This window comes from Podarcis liolepis (genome assembly GCF_965112155.1).
Source record: "Podarcis liolepis genome assembly, chromosome: 12".
Classification (NCBI taxonomy): domain Eukaryota; kingdom Metazoa; phylum Chordata; class Lepidosauria; order Squamata; family Lacertidae; genus Podarcis; species Podarcis liolepis.
This window is the reverse complement of record NC_139563.1, coordinates 39,334,834-39,357,208: the sequence shown is the minus strand read 5'-3', so window position 1 is coordinate 39,357,208 and position 22,375 is coordinate 39,334,834. Positions and strand designations below refer to the sequence as shown.

Sequence of the window (22,375 nt, the reverse complement as noted above, 5' to 3'; positions counted from 1 at the left end):
ACTGGGAGAATTGAATTTGCTATTAGTTTAAGTGAAGATGTTTATATGCAACTTCTAAATGGAGATAGTGGGGGAAAAAGGATATAGATGGCAGTTATTCTAATATTGTACACCACATGGCTTTACTTCTCCTTTCTGAAGATGTGTTTTATGATAATACTGTTCAGAGTAGTTAACATTTGGGCTATACCATATGTCTTCCCCCCATTTTTTTTATCTTACGTACATTTCCAAAAGTATGCTGCTTATATACTAAAATTCAGTTTATGATTGTTTAACGTACCCAGCAGTAACCCATGACCCACGTAATGCATGGAAACAACCATATTTAAGATATCTGATATGATTTCTTGCATGCAGCAGCTGCTGCTTCCTACCTCTTCTGCAAGTATTCCCCTTCCTTCTCTTTTCATAGCTAATGCTGCCCAACTGCACACATTAGTTGGCAGTACAAAAATACAGTGGTGCCTCGCAAGACGAAATTAATCCATTCCGCGAGTCTCTTCGTCTAGCGGTTTTTTCGTCTTGCGAAGCAACCCTATTAGTGGATTAGCGCTATTAGCAGTTTAGCGGCTATTAAAGGCTTAGCGGCTATTAAAGGCTTAGCGGCTAAAAGGCTATTAGCGGCTTAGCGGCTTAGAAAAAGGGGGGGAAATCGCAAGACTCGCAAGACTTTTTCGTTTTGCGAAGCAAGCCCATAGGGAAATTCGTCTTGCGAAGCGCATCGAAAAACGGAAAACCCTTTCGTCTAGCGGGTTTTTCATCTTGCGAGGCATTCGTCTTGCGGGGCACCACTGTATGGTAGAGAAAAGGCATGAACTTTCCTGCAACAACACAGCCCAGAGGCCAAATTCGCAGACTCCTCACCGACTTTTCAAACAGGAGTTAATCACACAATCCGGACCTTCATACAATCAGCTACTCAGACATAGAGTTCAAATTGGAAACTATGAAGGGGAAGGACTTGTGCCATTCCTCCATGATATATTTCATCACACACACTCCCAGCTGGATTGGTGAACTGAGCCCACCATAACTGTAATTGACATTCAATTTATATCTCATTTTTCCAGAAGGATTTGTGCCACAAGTAGCTAGCATTACATGGGAACTGATCTAAAATTAACCACGGTTTGCAGGAAACAAAAGTTGGAACTGAATTTGCAAACCTGTGGCTAGCTATGGTTAGCATCAAATGTATACATGCAGTGCTAACCATAGTTAAAAGACAAGAGTTGGAGAATCTGTATGGGAAAGTGAGGGAGAAAGAATGAGATGTAGGGGGAATATGGAAACCCATGGGGCAGTCATCAGGTAGTGTTATTCCTGCCCCGGCTCAGTATGGGTAAACACAATTACTTTAAATGTTTTTAAAGAAACCAATATTTCTTATTTCTTGTATTGAACAAAAAAGTCAGTGTGGTTTTCTTTGTCTACCAGCAGCAGCAGCAGCAGCAACAGCAACAACAGCAACAGCAACAACAGCAGCAGCAGCAGCAACAGCCACCACCACCAGGCCCCAGATTACCCCCAAGGCAGCCAACAGTAGCATCACCAGCTGAATCTGAGGATGAAAATCGTCAGAAGACCCGCCCACGAACAAAGATTTCCGTGGAAGCCCTGGGCATCCTTCAGAGTTTTATACAAGATGTAGGCCTATATCCAGATGAAGAAGCAATCCAGACACTTTCAGCTCAACTTGATCTTCCCAAATACACCATCATCAAATTCTTTCAGAACCAGCGATATTATGTCAAGCACCATGGAAAGCTGAAAGACAACTCAGGCTTGGAGGTGGATGTTGCAGAATATAAGGAAGAAGAGCTGCTTAAGGATTTGGAAGAGGCTGCACAAGACAAAAATACGAACACACTTTTTTCAGTTAAATTAGAAGAAGAGTTATCTGTAGAAGGGAACACTGACATTAATAATGAGTTGAAAGACTGATTGAAAAAGTATTTATTCAACAGTGTCACTGCTATTTACTAATGAAATGAAAATTCCATCCTGTGTTCTGTCAGCAACCTCTATTCATTGTTTGGCCAATGAATCTTCCAAAACTTGCACAAAAGTTGAAAAAGGATAATGCAGACTGCACTAGATATTTTACAATTTGCTTCAGAGCTACAGATGAAGCATTGAGGATTGTTTCATATTAATTTGTGTTCACTGGGTACACCAAGATGTATCCAATAAGCATGATATCTGTGGGTTGTTTTTTTATTATTATTATTCTAGAGCTTTCAGACAAGCATTACTTTTGTGATTTATTGTTTTGGTTTTGGTTTATTTTCCAATTATTACTGTTAACACTCCACACTTGATCTTTGAAAGCTCACATTTATTTAAATAATAGAAGAAGAAAAAGAAGAAGAAGAAGAGTTTGTTACTCTTGCTCTATTGTATGTTACAAAAGAACTATAGACTGTGGGATGCAGTTTAAAGTTAACATATGCCAACAAATGCCTTGTATTATATGGCACTGCCGTAACTCAGATTTGTTTTCTTTTCAGAAATAAGAGGTCACTGTATCTTTTTCATTCTCATTCTCATTGTTACATGATTTTTTGAAAACAAAATGTGAAACACTGTTTTATCCCCATTATTTATTTGTAGATCCTACAGCATCATGTTGTAATTAATTTTTAGAAGTTTCCGTTAAATGTAATATTGCTTCTCTTGTTATCATACTGATTTTTTTTTCTATTTATAAATGTATTTTGATGGGCAGTAAAACAAAGTGTCTTAAAAGTTTTAAATAGAGAAAATGTGCTTTACACAGTTGCCTATAAAAAGTGCTCTATGTTATCCAAGCAATTCATACTATAAGCTTCACTCTTATTGTTGTATGCAATTTTTACTATCATGCAAATAAGCTTAGGTAAATAAAACTAATAGATCACCTTAGAAACTTATGCAATTAATGTGAAAATAATTGATGTTTGCAATGTGTCTTCCTTTGGTTTACAATCAATTTTAAAGCTACAGCTGTATAAATTTTCTGTATAAAGGTGTATTTCTTTTTTATGAGTTTATTGCTATGAAAACACCAGTTATTTTGTTACAGCTGGCTGTTTTTATAAGTGTATCACAATTTTCTTTAAGCAGAAATGTTCTGACTAGGAGTGGTTATTGACTGTAACTACACAATTAAAATTGTTTGTATGGTATGATACGACAGGGTTTGTCTGCTTTTATATGTGTGTTGAAGTAGCATCCTAAAACATATGTTGGTACTTTTATCCATCACTTTGAGAGAGGTTTCTTCAATTTGCCTCCTCATTTCTTATTTTCAATGACCTAAAACTATGAATCTGACAAACGGATACTTCTAAAGGAAACCCAGTTTTCCTGTGAAAATCATAACCTGTCTCGTCTTGGTTTTAAAAGTTGCCTGCCCAACAGAGATAGCAGGATATTATTGAGTCAAAAGGCTATCAGGCAAAAACATATTTACAGTTCCTGGCAGTAATGCACTTATAATGGATGCAGCTGGTTTTGTTTTACAGTATTTGAATTTATGATAACACTGTTCCTTATACTAATGTATACACATGTTTTGCTTTGTTTTTTTAAAAAACCATTAATAGTCACAAAGTAAATAGGAAAGACGTACAATCCCTTACTAGGCAAGATTATTTTTAATGAACATTAATAAGCTGGTGATATAGAAGTAATAATTATAGGGTTTTGATTTCATATGGACTACATGTTGAGGCTTGTAGGAGCTGAAGTAAGGGAGACAAAAGAGAAAGCTAAAGAATATTGGTATGTTTCTCCAAAATAAAAGCTTATTGAGGAGCCTGAGAGTTCCATTAAATGTTTAAATAGAAATTTAAAGTAATCATGCTAAAAGGATTTAAATGATTACAAGCATTATGCCTAGAATAATTCTTCAAGAAAGTGTATTTTAGGAAACTGTTTTCACCATGTGTTTTGCAAATAACACAAGAAAAATTCTACTTCCATTGAAAACTGGTTTATATTTTGCTAGTGTCTGCCATCTTGTTAGCACTACCATTTTTTCTTTTGAAAGGAATATGTCTGACAATTCAAGATGTGCAATACAATACCCAATGTGCATTTGAAAATTCTTCAATTTCTGCTTGCCAATAATTGTTTTTCTTCCCTGCAGGTTGTTTTGCTTCCTTTTAGATTTTCATTGTTGTTTTTAAAGCAGGTACATTAAGATAAATCCAACTGGTGCTAGGTCAACAGCTGATGGAAACTGGGTACGTCCACCAGGAAACTAATGCCAGATTTATGCTAAAGAAAATTTATCAGTGAAACTCACTTGGGTGTTAACATGTTTTAGATTGAATTGCATGTGTCTGTTTGAAGAAGACGGGGGCAATTAACAGTTCTAATTTAGACAATGATGGGAGAGCAGGTAATACTTACTTTCAGTCCATGAAGTAAGAAGGCCTCTGGAAGGTAAAACATTGGTCTGCAGGTGGCACGAGACTAAGTGGACTCAAGCTTCAAATAGCCCTTGAAGGGAAATAATAAACGAGTGCTCTTTACTTGTCAGTGAATCAATATTTTCTGCTTGGGAAAAACTATTGGTGTTCTTGGAAGTGATGATGTTCTGTATTAAATAAACTCCTTTGGGTATGACTACTGTTTCAAAAGCCAGAGCCTGAACAGAGGTTAGCAGCAACTTAGGCAAATATGAGTGGGAAAACAAGTGTCATAAAAGGCTTTCTTATATGGAAATACAAAAAGCTAGCACCAATTCATTCAGCTTCAAACACGTATTTGCATCACTTGAGCACTTATGCTTGTTTATCCAAGACATTGGAGTACAGAAATGGTCATGCAGTAGTGTTTCCCACTAAACACTATTATACAAGAGCAATATCAGGTGATTGAGTACCTATCATCTGGAAAGCAAAATGGGACTCCCCACCCCAAATTGAGTATTTTCTACATAGTTGTAGGGCTCCTTAGATGTGCTGAAATATAGAAATCTGTATAAATAACACAAAGTGGGGAGATCAAATAGACAATATGTGGAGTGGGTAAATGTTGAGTATCAGTTTAAAACAACGTAGGGGAAAGGGGTAAATCTGCCAGCTGGATTCCCTAACAGCTTATTAAATCTTCAGCATTTTAGTGTGAACTTCTAATAATTTTTTGTATACAGTTTTGACGAATGTACACATTTTTGCAAGCAATTTCTCCCAATACTATCGTGAGTAATGTTCATTTTTATGCAAATCTTCCTCCATTATATGTATTTCAGTAAACATTGTTTGGGTGGAGAACGGATAAATGCAAATTTTAATTATGGCTGTGTTTGGGTTCTCATTTCAAAAAGTGAGAATTTTGATAGATTCAGCTTTAATTGCAAACTGATTCAAATTTCTCTCCATCCCTATTGAGAGGATAAAGTATCAGTAGATGCAGTACCTCATTTCCACATTGCAAACTTCCAGTTCTTGCATATCATTAATTTGTTCTGCATCCTGCTGAAGCTGATTCTTTAAAAATAGAACAGGGTAGTCTTTGAGGTGCCACTAGGCTCACACTTTCTTTTCTCACATATGCGACTAGATACTGCAGCATCAATACTGAAGCAATTCCAGTTTTTGCATGTGAAGGTTAGCTTACAGCTTCAGCATATTATCATGAGTTCAAAATTTTGCATAACACTCCAGCTAGTGTTTGACAGCATTAAAGTGGAGAAATGACAGAAAGTCACATTCTGTCCTAATGGCCTTGAAGGGTGAGAACTATGGATGTATCTTGTATTATTCTGATTTGATTCTGTTTCTAAATAATTAACATAGTGATGACATAGTAGATACTCACAGTTCCAGTTGTGAATGATAAGATTCGTTTGATGATAATCTTATTGATTTTGACATAAGACAAGAGCGTCTTAATTTTTGGCTTTCTGCAATGAGTGATTTCAGAACAATTGTTTGAAAGATTTTATGAGCTGCATTGTATGGCTGGGATCCAAGGAGCTACTTTTAAGTGTACCCAAAAGCTTGAGAATTCCCAGTGGAATTTTTGGCTTTTTTCCTTTAGAACAGATCCCCCCCCCCCCCGCATGCATTGTACGGTACCAAAAACTGCTTGTAAATGTTCCTTTAATTTAGTGTTGGTTGCCATATTGCCAAATTTTGTTCAGATTGTAATCATGCCACCCAGTGCCTATTAGACCAACAGCTGGCCTAGATCCCTAGCTTTCATATTTCAAAAAGAGCAAGTCTCTAGCCTTTGTATAACTCAAGATATAAAGCAAAAATATGCAGGAACTATTTCTCCCAGTTACATTTTGAAAATCCCCTTCCTGCCTCTTAGTGTACTTAGCCAATGACTGAAATTAAGGAAGTAATAGTGATAGAGATGAAAAAGTTAAGAGGGATGCACCATTTGTTTGGACTTCCAGGTTTCATTTCTAATCTTTTTACTTCTCTGCTGAAGACTTACTGCCTACAGAGCAGTGTTGAGAAAACCAGAATTTAGTGTAGCTGTGACAGAAGATAGCAGGGAAAACATGAGTTCATGCTGTTTATAACTTGCACAATAAAAAGCTTTTGTTTTTGTTTTTAGTTTGTAAACGTTTAAAAATATTACCCAGCCAATGCAGATAAAGTTGATGCAAGAGCATGGATTACATCAGCTATGCAAAGTAGCAGAGTGTTGTTAGATCCAGGATGCATCCTGATTTGTTTGCATGGAGGTTTTCCATTAATCAATTACCCATCCACCAATTGCTATACCACACTTTCTAGTGCATTTTCGTGCCATTTTTCCTTACTACAAAATGCCCAGTTTTTAAATGTGACTTTGTTGCACCAGGTCACTTTAATCTGCTTTAACTGCATAAACCCAAAGTTGTTAGTATGCAATTGAATCCCTCCTGCAAAAAGTGACAGTCTGCAGGGGAATCTATATTGTTAGAATGGTGAATGAGTAGTATAGGATAACCTTGCAGTTTGATTGGTTGCTTGGTTCTCCAGTCAAAAATACCCTCTGCAAAATATATTTTGCGTCTCAACAAAGATCATTTGACTTCCATTGCCCCTATCAGTCTTCCATCCCAAATCCATTACTCAGTTGCACACAGAGTTTGATTTTGCATTGACCTGTATTAGTCATATACACATTGCACTTTCCCCATCATCACATGACTATACAGTGGTACCTCGGGTTACATACGTTTCAGGTTACATAATACCTCGGGTTAAGAACTTTGCTTCAGGATGAGAACAGAAATCGTGCTCTGGTGGCACGGCGGCAGCAGGAGGCCCCATTAACTAAAGTGGTTAAGAACAGTTTCAGGTTAAGTGGTTAAGAACAGTTTCAGGTTAAGAACGGACCTCTGGAATGAATTAAGTACATAACCTGAGGTACCACTGTACTAAGTCCCAACCGCTTGAAGTTTAAGGCTCAAATTGCAGTGTCTCATGCCTTTTCCCATCCCAGTGATATCCTTGGTTATTTCACAGGTGTGCAACAGGTTAAACTGTAGAACCTACATACAGTCTGAAACGGTGTTTGACCTTGCCTTCAGATGTCCCCTCCAATCTGGCTTCCTATCAACAAAAATGTATTGTGTTTATTAATGCTAGATCGTTGTTTCACCTTTGTCTAATATCCTGAAAAGAAGCATGTCACTCCATCAGTTTCATAGGAAAGAGCTTATAAATATATAACTTTTTTCGTTAAGCATCTTCAGTTGGAGTCAGAAAAGGCTAAACTTCCTTTCAGAAATCCATGTTGCATGTTATGCAGAGTGAGTCTTTTGAGTAAGAATGGATGAATGAAGAGGACATTCTCAGTTTATTTCTCATTTTCCCACCCTTAAATCCAATTCTTCACATCAGTTCCACATCAGTTTATGATTTCTTAAAAAGTCATGGGAATACATCTATCTACATTTTAGGGCAAATGTTTCCTATTATACAATTTTTGATGTGCAATTTCCCAGCTATACATAATTTTGCAAAGAAATTCTTCATAATACAATGCATGTTTGTATGTTATTTTTACAAAAGTAAAGATTTTTATGCACACTACTGAATATGCTGGAGGACTGTATAGCAGAATTCAGAGAAGTGTAAATTTCAAAGAGTTGTGTTTCAGTTCACGTATGGTTTCAGAAGGTGCAAATTAGATAAATAGGCCTTTTAATGCAAACTGAATCTAATTTATTCCCCACCTCTACTTACGACTTTTTAAGTTGCCTGAGATAAGCTTATGGTTGTCAATCAGAACTTTCTTGCCAGCTTCTAACCCCAGAACCATTTCCCCCATGATCCTATTTCTCAGTCCCCCACTTTCTCTCCTTCTGTTCCCATACCTTGCTTCCGCCCTCTCCTCAGTATGCTTAAGATCCATCCCTAAAGTGTACTGTTAGTGTTGCCATATGTCCGGAATTTCCCAGACTGGATGAGGAGGGTAGAGTCAGCCAGGAATTATAGTTGCTAAGCAAACCCGAGTGAAGCCTCCCTCCCTCAGGTCCATTCATCAAGCCATGCCCCCTAAGGCTGCCATGGATAGGCTCGTTTGAATCAGCGGGTTTGGCAGGAACCTGTGAGCCTCCATGGCAGCTGAGGGGGGCGTGCTGCGCTCAAAATCGTGCATCACATTCAAGCAGCAAGGGAAGCACAGTGTCAGGCCACAACCACTGCTTACCAAAGAGGTACGGTAAGCTGCCATTGCCATACATCCGGAATTTCCTAGACATACCCGGGATTCGGCCATCAGGAACAGCGTCCAGGCAGGAATCACTGAAATGTCCAGGAAAATCCAGATGTACTGTTCAATGAAGAATAATAGTTAATGTTCTAAAAAGGGTAGGGGAAATACTGCATCAAGTTTAGTAAATTATGTTGCAATCACCAAGTTAAGAAGAACCAACTCCCATTGTTTTCAATGTGGCTTACTCCCAGGCAAATGGGCATACAAATGCAGTCTATATTATTATTTCACAGTGATATCAGATAGACCTAACTTTTCCAGTAGATCCAGCTTTGCCTTAGTTTGAGTGTTTCTTTTTTAAATTGGGAGAGCTGACAAGGAAGGGAAGGCGTCAAAGTGCTAGTTAATTTGTAATGATTTCCTGGGTCTTCAAAAAGAAGTCTTTTGGCATCTTACAGATTTTGTTGGTCTCTGCCACAATGTGTCTGTGAATCTTTAAAATGTCATGCAAGATTCAGCTGTCGCATGACTCAAAAGTGGTAGGCCCTTTTCCTATAGCATTTAAGAGAAACATGTGAACACATTAGTCGTACCTTGCATTAGAAAAGATTGATCCTGCTTGAAGAAATAAGCCTGAGAAGAGAGAGGGGAAATTTTTATATTGATGAGGACACTTTCCTTGACTCTCCGTTGGTGTACTCCTTAACTACTAGCCTTCAGAGGGCACATTGTCTCTGGTGAAAATGAGCAAAATCTTATGTGTTTTTGTCACCCTGGGTGTTTTCCCACTGGTGAAACATCAGAACTAATCAAATGTTTAACTATTTCCTGTCAACAAGCTTTTCCTTCCTGTTTGAAAAAGTTTCTCCCCCCCCCCCCCATCTTTCCCACTAATTTTGAAAAGTCCAGTAAATGTAAGGTTTCTTGAAATGAAAAGGCTGCCATTAAATTTAATCCCTTTGCCAGAACCTGGGTTAGTAGTAGATTAATAATAATAAATCAAATACTTAAACTAGCCTATCACTTCTTGTCTTGCCCTACTCTTAAAACCAATTAAACTTAGTATATTAGGAAATTGCTATAAACCATTGCCAGAGCAATCCTATACATGTGTACTCAGAAGGACGTACCATTTAGTGCAAAGGAGCTTACTCCCAAGGAAGGCAGTATATGATTGTAACCTAAGCATCATTTGCAACAGCGGTGGGGAACTTCAGAACCAAATGCAGCCATCCAGACTTCTGTATCCATCCCATGGAACTCTTTCCAGGCCATGCGCCCTCTAGGCCACAATCTTCTCCCCGACTCTCCCAGGCCCTGCTCTGTGCTCTCCTTGAGTGCTTGCCTGGCTGGCATATGTTCTTGAACTCTTGCTTGTCTGAAATGAGTGGTGTGGGGGTGGGGGAATGGGTGTGTAGAAGAAACCTCTGTGTGGTTGGAACATATAACCCATGATACAAAGGTAATACATCCCTTGCTTCTTCTCCTCCTCCTCCTGCCTATCGCCCTGCCTATTGCTGGCCTTTGGCCCCCAGAAGGTTACCCACGAGGGAATGTGGCCCTCAGTGTTCCCTATTACTGATTTCCAACCTTTATCTTATTTTATTTAACATATTTATACTGGTGGTTGTTTTTTTAGAATCTCTCCACAATGTTGCAAACATATCATATACAAAACAGAGTTTAAAAGTTTAACAGCACAATCCAGTGCACGCATGCTAAGAAGTAAATTCCATTGAATTCAGTGAGACTTATGTCACAGACAAGTGTGTATAGGATTCCACATTAACTCTTCCCCCCTTAAGAAAAACCAGTGAAACTAGCCAGCACAGGAAAACAACAGCCCCAACTAGCACAGTAACAGCAATGTATCAGCAGCTCACTTAACAGTGGCATTGAGCAGCAGGTGCAAGAGGTGTCTTCAAGGCTCACTTAAAAATTTGTAGGGGTGGGAAGCAAATGCCACAGATGTGGGGCCACATAATCAACCAGTATGAACACTATTTTACAGGTGGGCATTTGAGGCAGAGAGAAAGCAAGGGTGAATGGTGTAGATAAAACTTCTAACATGCTCAAGTGTTGTCTTGAACATGATCCCAGGCCCAAGTTTGGTACTCTGTCATTCCTTTTGGACATGCAATACTTGATCAGCAGCCTCAATATTTCATCTGTCCACACCTCTTCGGAATACACTGTTTAAATGGAAATATACTTCTTCAAATATCTGCAGTAAGAGCAATGGACAGAAGACACCACCTGCTTTTCACTCTTATGCCCACAGGCAGTCTCTTCACCCCTTTTAATGAAGAGAAATGTCACTCGGTTTCTTTACATTTTCAGCTAAGAATTGCTTAAGAAGATACTGAGCAAAACCCACTCACCCTGCTTTGGAGGCAGCAACCTTGCAGATGCTTAAACTGGGCATATCTAGATCTGATGTCTCTACTGAAATTAATGGAGTAGTCTGTCTAGGTAGGCGGCAACTGATCACATTAAAACACCAGTTAAAGAAATACCACAATTTGATTACAGACTACTGTTTGCAGCCAGCCTTTCTTCAACCTGCCTCAGGTAATCACCCAGCATCATCTCTTTCCTCCCCAATAATAATAATGCATTCCATATGTCCTTTAGAACACCAAGTGCCTGTTATTTGAATACACATGGTATCAGTCCTTAAATTAGAATCTCTTGCAGTCTACCTGAGAAATAAAGCTCATACTGAAAAACAAATATTTTTACATATTCTATTTTAAGCATATACTTGAGGTCCCTCACCCTGCATATTAAAGCCAATGCCAAATATTGAGAAAATTATTTGTGCCTTTTCTAGGAATTATTTGTATCTTACCGGGGGGGGGGGGCAGGGAGAGACCTCTACACATATTCTAAGAAGTTGCAAATCCTTTCTTAAAAGCTTGTAAAGAAAATGACACCAATTTTAATGAAAGAATTAGAGTCATGCTATAGCCTGCTGCCATTTAAATAACAGAAATGTGTTTGTTTATTTATTTACTTACATTTATATATCTCCTATGCTTCATAACACTGAACTCAAAATAATTTTTTTTAAAAAATTGTCCAGTAGCACCTTAGAGACCAACTATGTTTGTTTTGGGTATAAGCTTTCATGTGCATGCACACTTCTTCAGATACACTGAAACAGAAGTCACCAGACCCTTATATATAGTGGGAGGGTGGGGTGGGGCTTTTCTCAGACGGGTAGTAGGAGATGGGTGATTGACTCAATGGGTATGGCAATCCAGTTGACAGCTATTAACGACTGCAATTAGTCCTACAGGAAAAGCAGGGGATAGTATGACCAAAAATAGCTTTAGCATATGTAATGACACAGTTACATGTGGCTCCCAGGCCATCTCTTGTAGAGGCACTGACCAAATCTAGACCTGCTTGGCTTCAGGAAGTTGGTAGCCTCAGCTGCTATCAAACCATACCCTGTATAGGCCCATGTGGAGAAACATGTTATCCTTCCACAAAACACATCTGATGCTCTAACAGTAAACACAATTGATTAGCAACACGTAATGCCTTAATCGGGATGCGGGTGGCACTGTGGGTTAAACCACAGAGCCTGGGACTTGCCGATCAGAAGGTCAGCGGTTCGAATCCCTGTGACAGGGTGAGCTCCCGTTGCTCGGTCCCTGCTCCTGCCAACCTAGCAGTTCGAAAACACGTCAAAGTGCAAGTAGATAAATAGGTACCGCTCTGGCGGGAAGGTAAACGGTGTTTCCGTCTGCTGCTCTGGTTTGCCAGAAGCGGCTTAGTCATGCTGGCCACATGACCCGAAAGCTGTACGCCAGCTCCCTCGGCCAATAAAGCGAGATGAGCGCCGCAACCCCAGAGTCGGCCACGACTGGACCTAATGGTTAGGGGTCCCTTTACTTTTACCTTTAATGCCTTAATCATTATTCAAAAATATGTTTAGGACATTATCTTTATTAATCCAACTAAAGGGTATGCAAGCTTTTAAGTTGCCCAGAACTCTTCATCAGGCTACATCAAGGTGCTAAGTAGTTCCAATGTGTGGGAGAAGGAATAGGCAGGATAGCTGGTTCAGAGCCTGCCCATGAGGCAGAGTGACGGGCCCGCCTCAGATGGTGGAAGTGCAAGAGGTGAAAACAGGCATGCAAAATGGGGCTGCAGTATAGAAGGGGAAAGCTGGGTCAATTTCTGGATTGGGCAGACAATTCAGCTAGTAAAGTGTGATGTGGAGAGGGCTGGGGAGTTTGCAAGTGGAACAAGCAATGTGGAAGAACCCTCCTAGTCTAGTAAAAATTACAACTTGTTTTTCTACCCATGAAGAAAATGATACAGGGGGCTCCTGCATACCTTGGGCAGCACGAGGTTTCACTTGGCGAATAAGGTGGGCAGCCACCATTCACTAGGCTAATTGTATTTATTGAGAACTGATACTCAGTCTTCAACAAACAGTTTCCAGAGTGACATACTGGAGCTAGGCGCTCCATGAGCACCAGGCCTGGCACCTGCCCTTGGCATCCTAAGACCACTGTACTGCCCAGCACTGATGCCTGTCCACTCCCTTTCTAAAAGTATTTGGGTTTGAGACTCAACATTTCACTGATGGGGAGGGGGGGAGGCTGTCATTTAATTTCACCACAACGCATGGCAGGATTGTGAAAAAAATAAAATTTCAGCTCCTAGACATGCTGAACTGATTTAGAGCATTGCTGATGCTGCCACTGCAGCCACCAGGTGAGCACTGGTGAGCATTGAGGTAGGAGGAGAGTCAACAAAAGGCACTTGGCTCAGAACCCCCTCAAACTTGGAACTGTCCCTAATGCATGCATCCCCCATCATCAAAGGCTTGATTTCTTCATGATTTCCCCCATTGTCGAAGGGGAAAAATTCCCCATCAGTTTCGGCCTACATATGTGAAGCTAAACACTGGGTAGACAGCTTTGAACTAAGCCAGAGAGTTGGTCTATGGGCCTCTGAGAGAAAGACTGCATTATGCAGATTCTGCTGAAGAAATCCAGATTGTGGCAATATCGAGGGAGTTAGTATTCTATAGTTAGATGAATTTAAAAATTCCAACCATCATCATTAATGATACTATAAAGAAGGAAAAAATAGAAATAAATTATAAAGTGGTAGGAGCCTCTCCCACTTTCCTGTTAAATGCATCCCACCAGGATTTCTAATATGCTTTTCTCCAATAATGCAAAACTAGCTGGTTTTACTGACTCCTGAACATTCGCTCTGCCCACACTTCTTCAAGCCCTTCAGCTGGCTGGTGCCTCGGCAAAGGGGATTACAGCCTGCATCTGGAGATATTTGGCAGCACAAACACCAGCCACCCTCGAGATTGCCAAATTGTAGGCTGGTGTGACACATTGGTTGGAGCATCCTGCAGGTGCTCTCATTTTTGCCTGGGACTGGGGCAGCTCTCCGATGGCTTTGGGCTTGGTAACTTAAGCTTATTCAGCCCAATGTTTTGGTCCTGTGCCAAACTCAGCATAGCTGCACTACAGACTGATCTGTGGTCCTTGTGACGCAAGAAGAGATGCAGTTGTGAAATGAAACCCTGCAGGTGACATCTCTATGAAATATGATTTCCCCCTCCATTAAAGGGTGTGTTTTTTCCAAAATCCAGTGAAATACATATACTGACTACACTAAACTACATTCTATCCTAATTGCAACAAAAACTAGAATTTCCTCCTGTTCTCAATTTTGTCAGCTGTGTCTAGTTTGAATACTCCTGCTCTCTGCCCCAAGGGTTGAACACCTGGTTATTTTCAAGAGAAGGATTTAAAAGTGGTTGTGAAATATGTTAGCTAACACATGCTAATATACTGTAGTATCTTGTGTAGATAAAGGCAATATGGGCATGTTCTGATTTAGTAAGGACAGAATACTCCTCTCCTTTAGCCTGCTCTTCATGGAACATCCATACGTACAATGAGAGTGAAACTGTATTGTGAGATATTTCCATTAGCTTTGTTGTGTAAGCTTCCAGTCCTAGATGCAAAGCCAGGGAAGTGGTTGCCCAGTCTGGAATTTTCTTCTCTGTTTGATCAGAGTTGAGTTACTCTGTTCCGTTTGAGTATTGTTCTAACATTTAAAAAACTGAATTTCTATGGCTACGGCTACATATTTGTTTATTATCTTACAATACGCCTTTGGGGATTTTCTGACCATCTTGAGCAAAAGCACAAAATATTTATAATGTGACACTGACAGGTGATACAAACCTCATGCTCATTCATTTGGAATACTATTTATTTATTGTGCTTACGGGCAATTCCCCACCTGTGTGCAACCATGCACATGCGTGGTACTGGGAATCTGGAAGTGGAACCTGAAGTGGGGAGGACCCTGTAGAGTCCTCATGGCTTGCAACTAGACCCTCCCCAGAGGCTCTCCTTGTTAGCTGGAGGTGCAGCAGGGCTTCGTTGAGGCCGTTCAGCTTCCCCGCCTAATAGTTGTGTGTCAGCTGAGCAGTATCAACAAAGCCTCGCTGCCCCTCCGCTGCAAGGCTCCTTCCCTGGAGCCTGAAGAGGTTGTCCTCTTTGAGCTATGGGGAGTGTCTCCTTGCAAGCCATGAGAACTCTCCAGGGTGTTCCCTACTTACGCACATTTTGACTTGTGCGTGTAATCTCCCTCTTAAGTCAGGAGTCACCTGTATATACCACCTTTCTCCCAAGGCGGTTTACAATTTTAAGAGAAACCAACAGAAGTCATGCTATAAATGAATCCCTCGCAGCCGTGTCTTCCACTTCAAGTTGGTAACTGAAAAAAGGATGCAGAGTGAAGGCTGGGGGGGGGGGATACGTTGACCCCAGGATGTGCATGTAACAACTGTCACTGTCTTGCACTGATGCCTAGAGGTCTCTGACCACTTTCATGCAGTATAACTGTCCTTAAATGGGTTCATTTCAGGCTGGACATCGGAAGACTGGTCTGAAATTAATCTGTAGGGAGCAGAGTTCTCTAATCTGGCAACAACTAATTATATTCTGCATCATCCCCAAGTTTTATGAGACTGAGGTGGCCAGTGTTCATAAGCAGTTGCATAAGGAACTCATGTGAGATACTGAAACTCAGGACAGTAATGTAGCCATACACCTATATTCTGGTAGCAGATATGTTTGAAAGTGACCCTCAAGCAGTGTGAAAGTCTGCTAGTTTTAGGTCTGCTTTTGCGGGTCAGATCTTCAATTACCTTATATAATGCTACATATAGCTATAAATGTACACATACAGATTACATAATAGATTTGTCCTTATCTTTAGCCATTTTTCACAAACACCGATATAAAGAAATTGAACTTTGCAAAATATAGTGACAGGAAAAGAAGACCCACAGAGAAAAGCAATGCACAATGGCAATATTTCTATACAATTATGAGCTATAATCTATAGATGCTTTCTCAATTTTCTTTTTTTTATTTCAAAAATTACTCCCATGTCTGGTGAAACTTTGCCAGCTCATTATTCAGTTGGAAAAGCAGCTTCCAAAAAAGAATCTATTTTTATCCCTATGTATTGAAAACCATGTTTTAATTTAGTGGGTTAGCATTCTGCTTAGGCCCTTTAAAAACATGAGGCTCTTGCCATGGTATTTAAATCATCAGTGGGGAGAAAAAGGGTGGATTTGGGTTCTGCCAAGAATTGGCAATACTCATTTGTTTCACTTTTTGTCGTCACAGGCACCCAAATATCATGATGATTAGCACAATGGAATAAACACGTGCTCTGCAAATACTGTCCATATTTTTATGGCTTTGCATAGTTAGAGCTTGAGGAAAAACAGGCATTTCTTTAAAAATTCCTGGGCTGCAACCATCAGCCCTCCTGCCACAAAACAGCATCTGGGTCAGAAAACAGCGCGTTCCTGGTTTCCACGCACTCGTCAACAAATATAAATGTTTTTGCAATAATCGAGAAATTATTGACCAAAGACAACACCCCCTTTCTGATAAACGGTAGAAATGTTAATACTCTTGGCAAAATTATTTTTGCACTAATTACTGTATCCATCTGCTCCACAAGATTGATTAGACTGTGAAAATGTTTGTTCTCTTCTCTCCTGCAAGGATGGGCCTCTCCTTGGCGCTGGAGGAGTCCTGTGTTGTGTCTGTGCAGAGATGAATATGCAGTTTTAATCAAACTCAAACCTAGTTCATTTCCACTAAAACCAAGGTATAGCCCTACAGTAAGGGAATAATAAGAAAATATCCAATACATGCAGATAGTATATTGGAAAATTGGTGTCCCCTGCTCAGTTGTTTCAGTCTTAGCGAGAAAGCAGCTTTTTATGCTATGTAGAGATTATCAGTTCCATGGAATATATTGGTGATGGTGAAGTCTACTAAAGAGCCCAGATGCCCATGAAGTCTTTCTCCCACTGGAGCTCAGCTGCAGAAACACAACTTGTATTTCCTTCCTACCTCTTGGCAATGCACTTCCCAAGTGAAGAGCTACATGTCAATTAGCTCCCTGCCTCCATCGGCACCTGCAAAGATGGCTGGCCTGTGATTGGAATATGAATGCCAGCCAACAAGTAAATCCCTTAAAGAGGTGCAGAAGAATAACATCCTCTCCTCCAATTAAGCTGAAATCACTAACTCTCTCTGGATCGCTACTTGCTCTAAGTTCAAATGCCACCTCTCGAACAAATGGGAAATACACTTTACAGGCAATGACAGGCAGGGCTACTGTTGTACAGAGCTTATCTATAGCTATTTGATGTTGAGTCCAAAAGGAATGTGTACAATCAGAACATAAATCTCTTAGATATGCAGAAACAATGAGGAAAACCACCCAGAATCTGACAAAATCTAACATGGCATTAGTTTACCAAGCATAAGACACACGGAAGAAAAACCTTCAAAGAAGGGAAGAAAGCAAGAGATAACCAGAAAAGTAAGCAAAAGTAATGGAGGCCAGATGAGATTCACTAAAGAAAATAATTGTGATGCAGTGAATATAAAATGGGATTGTGATTAGCAGTGGCTATAAAAACTGGACTTGTTCTAGTTAAAAACCTCTCAGCATTACAGATGTAGATTGCTTTTGAAGTGTGACTTCATGTCATCTGTGGTATAATAATAGGGGCATGGGTTTGCAAATATATTACATATGATTTTATAGTAAAAACTTAGAATAGGCTGAAAATTTCTAATACTGAATTTCTTAATCAACAGAATTTTATAAATTACTGGAATGAACTTTTTGTTCAAAAAACATTTTAACATATTATGTTGCATCTGTTCATTATATTTATTTCATTTGGTTTAAAATATAAATAAAAGACAACTTAGGAAATATGCAGAACCTGTTGTTTACTGCTGGAAGACTGGAAACTCTCTTCAGCTGCAGGAGAACAAAGTCAAAGGACTTAACTCACACACCGAAAATGGAGATTTGAAACTAACTCACTCTGGAACTCTATGGTGAAGGATAACAAAATAAAAATAAACCCAAAGGGTACCCAATGAAGTGCTGTCCAACTATTCCAGTGTTGTGAAATGGCACAGGTTATGACAGCAAGTCAATAAGAGAACAGTTATTATCTTCACAGGGCTAGAACTGGCCCACAGTCTAGTTATTCTTTGCCTGATTATACACTGAAATCATCTTAGCTTCATTTCAGAAATGTCCCTTGGTTGCTTGTCTCAAATATCTTGACCTTTCCGATTGCCATGAGCCAACAGTCATTTACTTAAAGACAATTGACAGATTTTCTCTGCTTATGACTGAGTAACTAAGTAGGCCCAAGAGGCTGCTGAAGCAAATCCATAGTTGTTCTGAAGAGCAGGTTTTCAGCTGGAATGCAACAGCTTTGAAGGAGCCAAGCAATTCTGATTCTGTGTTCAAATCTATTTCAACAACACACAAACTTAGTATACCTGCTGCACACCAACTGGGTCCTTTCTTTGCAATGTCCACCCTTCTTATGATTACAAATGTATCGATTTGTACAAAATAAAAAACAAATCTTCCAGATTATAGCAAATGTGAGTAGACCAATAATTCATTCTACTTGCTCACGTCCACACTCTATCCAGAATATCCAGAGGAGACAAGAAAACTGCACAGCTGACAAAAGAAACTTACAACTAAAACAGTGGATAAGAAAATAAAACCACAGGTCATGAAAGTGATAGCAATAGGAAAATATGTTTTGTTTTCTTCACCTGTTAACTCTACAGCAGGGATTATCTATGTGCAACTATAGCAACTATCTATATGTGGTAGTCTTGATGTCACAACACTACAGTTTCCATTTCCCCTGACCTTTGGAGTCCAACAACATCTGGAAAGCCACAAGTTCTCAGCCAGTCCTGATCTCCAGCTTATCCCCTCAAACACATCTTGAGCAATTCCAACTTAACAGGCTTCAGATAAACATGCTAAGAATATTTTTTCCCATTGTTGCTGCCCTCCATAAAATTTGAAATGGGAAATAATTTTTAGGGGACCACTCATTGCATGGGGAAAAATAATAACAAATTGTATGAAAAATGAAGAAGGCAAGTTGTTCATGCGGTAGACCTTATATGACAGGCAGAAGAGATGTGGAATAAGAGAGTGTGGTGTGAGTGTGATAAATGCTAATAAATTAAAGATGACCTAGGTCTGTTTGAGGATAAGAAATGGAAGGTAACTTCAGTGTTTCAATGAACATTTCTGTTGTGAAAAGGGGGCTTTGCGGAAACCCAAAATGTTTGCCAACAACTTACCCTTTTCATTTATTTTATTTTATTTATTAAATTTGTATACAGTGGTACCTTGGGTTAAGAACTTAATTTGTTCCGGATTTCCGTTCTTAATTTGAAACTGTTCTTAACCTGAGGTACCACTTTAGCTAATGGGGCCTCCCGCTGCCACTGCACCGCTGCCACACGATTTCTGTTCTCATCCTGAAGCAAAGTTCTTAACCTGAGGTACTATTTCTGGGTTAGCGGAGTCTGTAACCTGAAGCGTCTGTAACCCAAAAATACTTATCCCGAAGCTACTTCAACCCGAGGTATGACTGACTGTCCTATAAGCCATAGATCTCAGGGTGGTTCACAACATTTGTATCTACTGATGTTCACAGTCCTGCTCAACTGCTTCAGCGCCATTTTTTGTTTTTAAACTTACAGCCTTGTTCCCTTCAACAGGGACAACATCCTACAGCAGTCTAGCAAAAGGCAGTGGAGTGAAACACTTGGGTGTGAAATTCTCAAGCTACGTACAGAACAGCGTGCCAGAGATCCATTTTTCCCTACATAGCCAAATATGGTTGGCAATATGATGGCATCATTGTTGTTATGAAAAAGGCCAAATGAAGGACGGGGGGAAATGACATCAGCACTGCACCACCAACTCAGGATCAGGAGTGTGAGTGTCCTAGATTGCCTGAATATGGCCTGGCAAAAAGCTTCCAGCAGTGATAGCTGGTGTGGAGTAGAGCCGGTGGGTGGCTAGGTCACAGGGGTGTGGTCAATGAGGTTATGGAGGCGTGGCCAAATTATGGTTTTCTTTCCAGCCTCCTCTCTTGCAAAGATACTTTGGACACTTAAAATGGCATTTGTAAAAAATATTTAGCACCAAACTATTTCATTATTCAGATACGGTCCCTGTTGACGCAGTTGCTTCTCATACTGAAGTCTCTCACTGTCCATTTCCCCTGTTTTTAGCCACAATTCATTAATTTCTTGCATCGACCCCTCTGTGTCTCTGTATCTATCTTCATAGTTTAGTTGATCCTTTATGTATTTGAGTGTTTAATTCCTGGTTTTAGCATTGTTATCGGTCCATAATGTTTCAGGACAGACTTGCAATAAGTTAAATACTAAATAAATAAACAAGTTTGTTAAGTTAGGAAATAATTCTTCTCAGGGCTGGGCAATGAGGGAAGTGTACTTGTTTTATCTCATGTACAATGGAAGCCACTCAGTGGTAAGTACATTTTGTTTCTGTTTCATTTCTATTAAAGTATGACTGTTGTAAACCCTCCTTGTCTTCTGCGGTAGCAGTAGCTGCTCATTAAAATCAGTTTATAACTTGCTGCTTGCAATTGATTTGTAAAAGCACTAATTGCCTCAGGTATAAATGCCCAATTTACAGTACCTGACATCAGAAAAATAACTACCATTCCCCCAAGATCAGTTATTGGCTGCCCTAGCAGGCTGTTAAGTCACCTGCCAAGCACCTAATAACCCCAAGGGTATATGGCCGGAGAACAGTTGAAACAACCGCCCCTTTTTCCTGTGTACTGCTTTACACAGTGGCAGTAATTCACTAAATTGCTAGAGCAGCTGTGTTTGCAGACCTGTTTCCATAACCAACATAGTGTATACGAAGTCAGGGAAATCTGGGTTAAAAAAACTCAAGGAGAGCATGGCCTAGAGAAGGTCCCAAGGGCCAGAAAGAGAAGTCCAGAGGGCCACATTTGGCCCCAGGGCTTGAGGTTCCCCACCCCTTGGGTAGAAAAGTAATAATTTGATAACCGTCTTTGTGAAAGAAATGGGTGCTCAGAGCAGGGTGCCCTGTAAGGTCACATGGTCAGGTGGACTGTGATGGGTCTGTAATCCTGTTAGTGTGAGGTATTCATGATATTCCATTCAACTCATTTTTCTTCTTGCTCACCTTTGTTTCAACTTCATCAGGAGACCAGCACAGGTGCCTGTTCCTAGGTACCAATTTCTGGGTCTTCTACATCAGTACAGAGTTCCAGCAGTGATGTTCTCTTGCGGAAGCAATTTAGTTGAGAGATGCCTATTCCAGCTCTGCAGGATTTCTGCTGCAGTTATTAATACCCAAAGGGCTGTTTTAAGTGTGGCTCTATTAGAGGCTTGTGCTAGAGTTCAGCAACCAGCAATTCTTTTTATTCGGTCTCTGGCTATGCTTTGATATAAGACTTGTGAGAAGAGACCATTTTCCTCATAAACTTTGCAGTTTGTTCTAATAATCACTGTTTTGAAGTATTACTTCTCATCCCATTGTTGATATGTATGCATTATGGATGGCATTGTTGTCAAACATTCAGAATGACAATGAAAAATGCAAGTGAAAAGAAAAGTTGTAGTTGTCTTTTTCAAAGCTGTCTTGAACTGCCTAATTAGTGAATGAGCAACCAAGAACAGTTAAAACATCTCTACATAAAAAATTACAGACGGATTCTCTGCAATAAATGACTGTTTGTCCATATGTGTGTTTACATATGTATCTTCAATGGTGGGAAAAAGAGGAGTCAAAATGAAAGAGGGGGGGGAGAGACCCAACAAAAGAAAGGAAGTTCTGAGCTAAAAGAGAATCCTGGTTGCCAAAACCAATTCCCCTTACTCAACCAAGCCATGCACACCCTTAGTCTAGGAATGGCTGTTTACCCAGTCACAGGGTGGCTGGCTGTTGCAGCGCATCATGGCAGAATCTCATCCCCAAGGAGCAATGCTGGGGCTAGGTGGCCAGCGGTTGGGGAATCCCTGGGCCAGCCACTTGGATTGGCCCCAATTCCTTTGTCATTTTGTAGTTTTAGAGGGAACAGGGCAAGAACTGAGCACCTTTGATCCATTTGATGGGGCTTTAGCTGTTAGCCTCAGATTTAAGCTATTTTTATGATGCCAAATTATAGAATCAGATTCCTACCAATATAGGCTACCCAGTACATGTAACTTTTGAAATGCCATTTAATTTCTCATGTCTTGTAATGACCCCTCATCAAATACTTTGTTTTGCAATC

General features: G+C 39.9%; 1 protein-coding gene and 1 long non-coding RNA gene across 32 annotated transcripts in view; one reads left to right on the top strand and one right to left on the bottom strand.

Annotated features, from left to right (window-relative positions):
- Positions 1-3,175, top strand: part of SATB1 (SATB homeobox 1) — a 97,278-nt gene extending 94,103 nt beyond the window's left edge. For 13 of the 29 annotated variants that reach the window (XM_083468083.1, XM_083468072.1, XM_083468069.1 and 10 more), the window contains one exon: positions 1,441-3,175. In XM_083468083.1, coding sequence (XP_083324209.1) covers positions 1,441-1,947 — 507 coding nt within the window. In that variant the 3' untranslated portion in view covers positions 1,948-3,175. The remainder of the gene's footprint in view (positions 1-1,440) is intronic. The other 16 variants (XM_083468077.1, XM_083468093.1, XM_083468070.1 and 13 more) reach the window with 3 other exon arrangements.
- LOC310690028 overlaps positions 1-22,375 on the bottom strand; it is an 83,915-nt gene that overhangs the window by 45,152 nt on the left and 16,388 nt on the right. Inside the window, exons 2-4 of one of the 3 annotated variants that reach the window (XR_014517808.1) lie at positions 9,252-9,291; positions 4,402-4,491; positions 1,708-1,846 (exon numbers count right to left, since the gene is read on the bottom strand). This is a non-coding gene — a long non-coding RNA (uncharacterized lncRNA). Of the gene's footprint in view, positions 1-1,707; positions 1,847-4,401; positions 4,492-9,251; positions 9,292-22,375 lie in introns of those variants that run through there. The other 2 variants (XR_014517807.1, XR_014517806.1) reach the window with 2 other exon arrangements.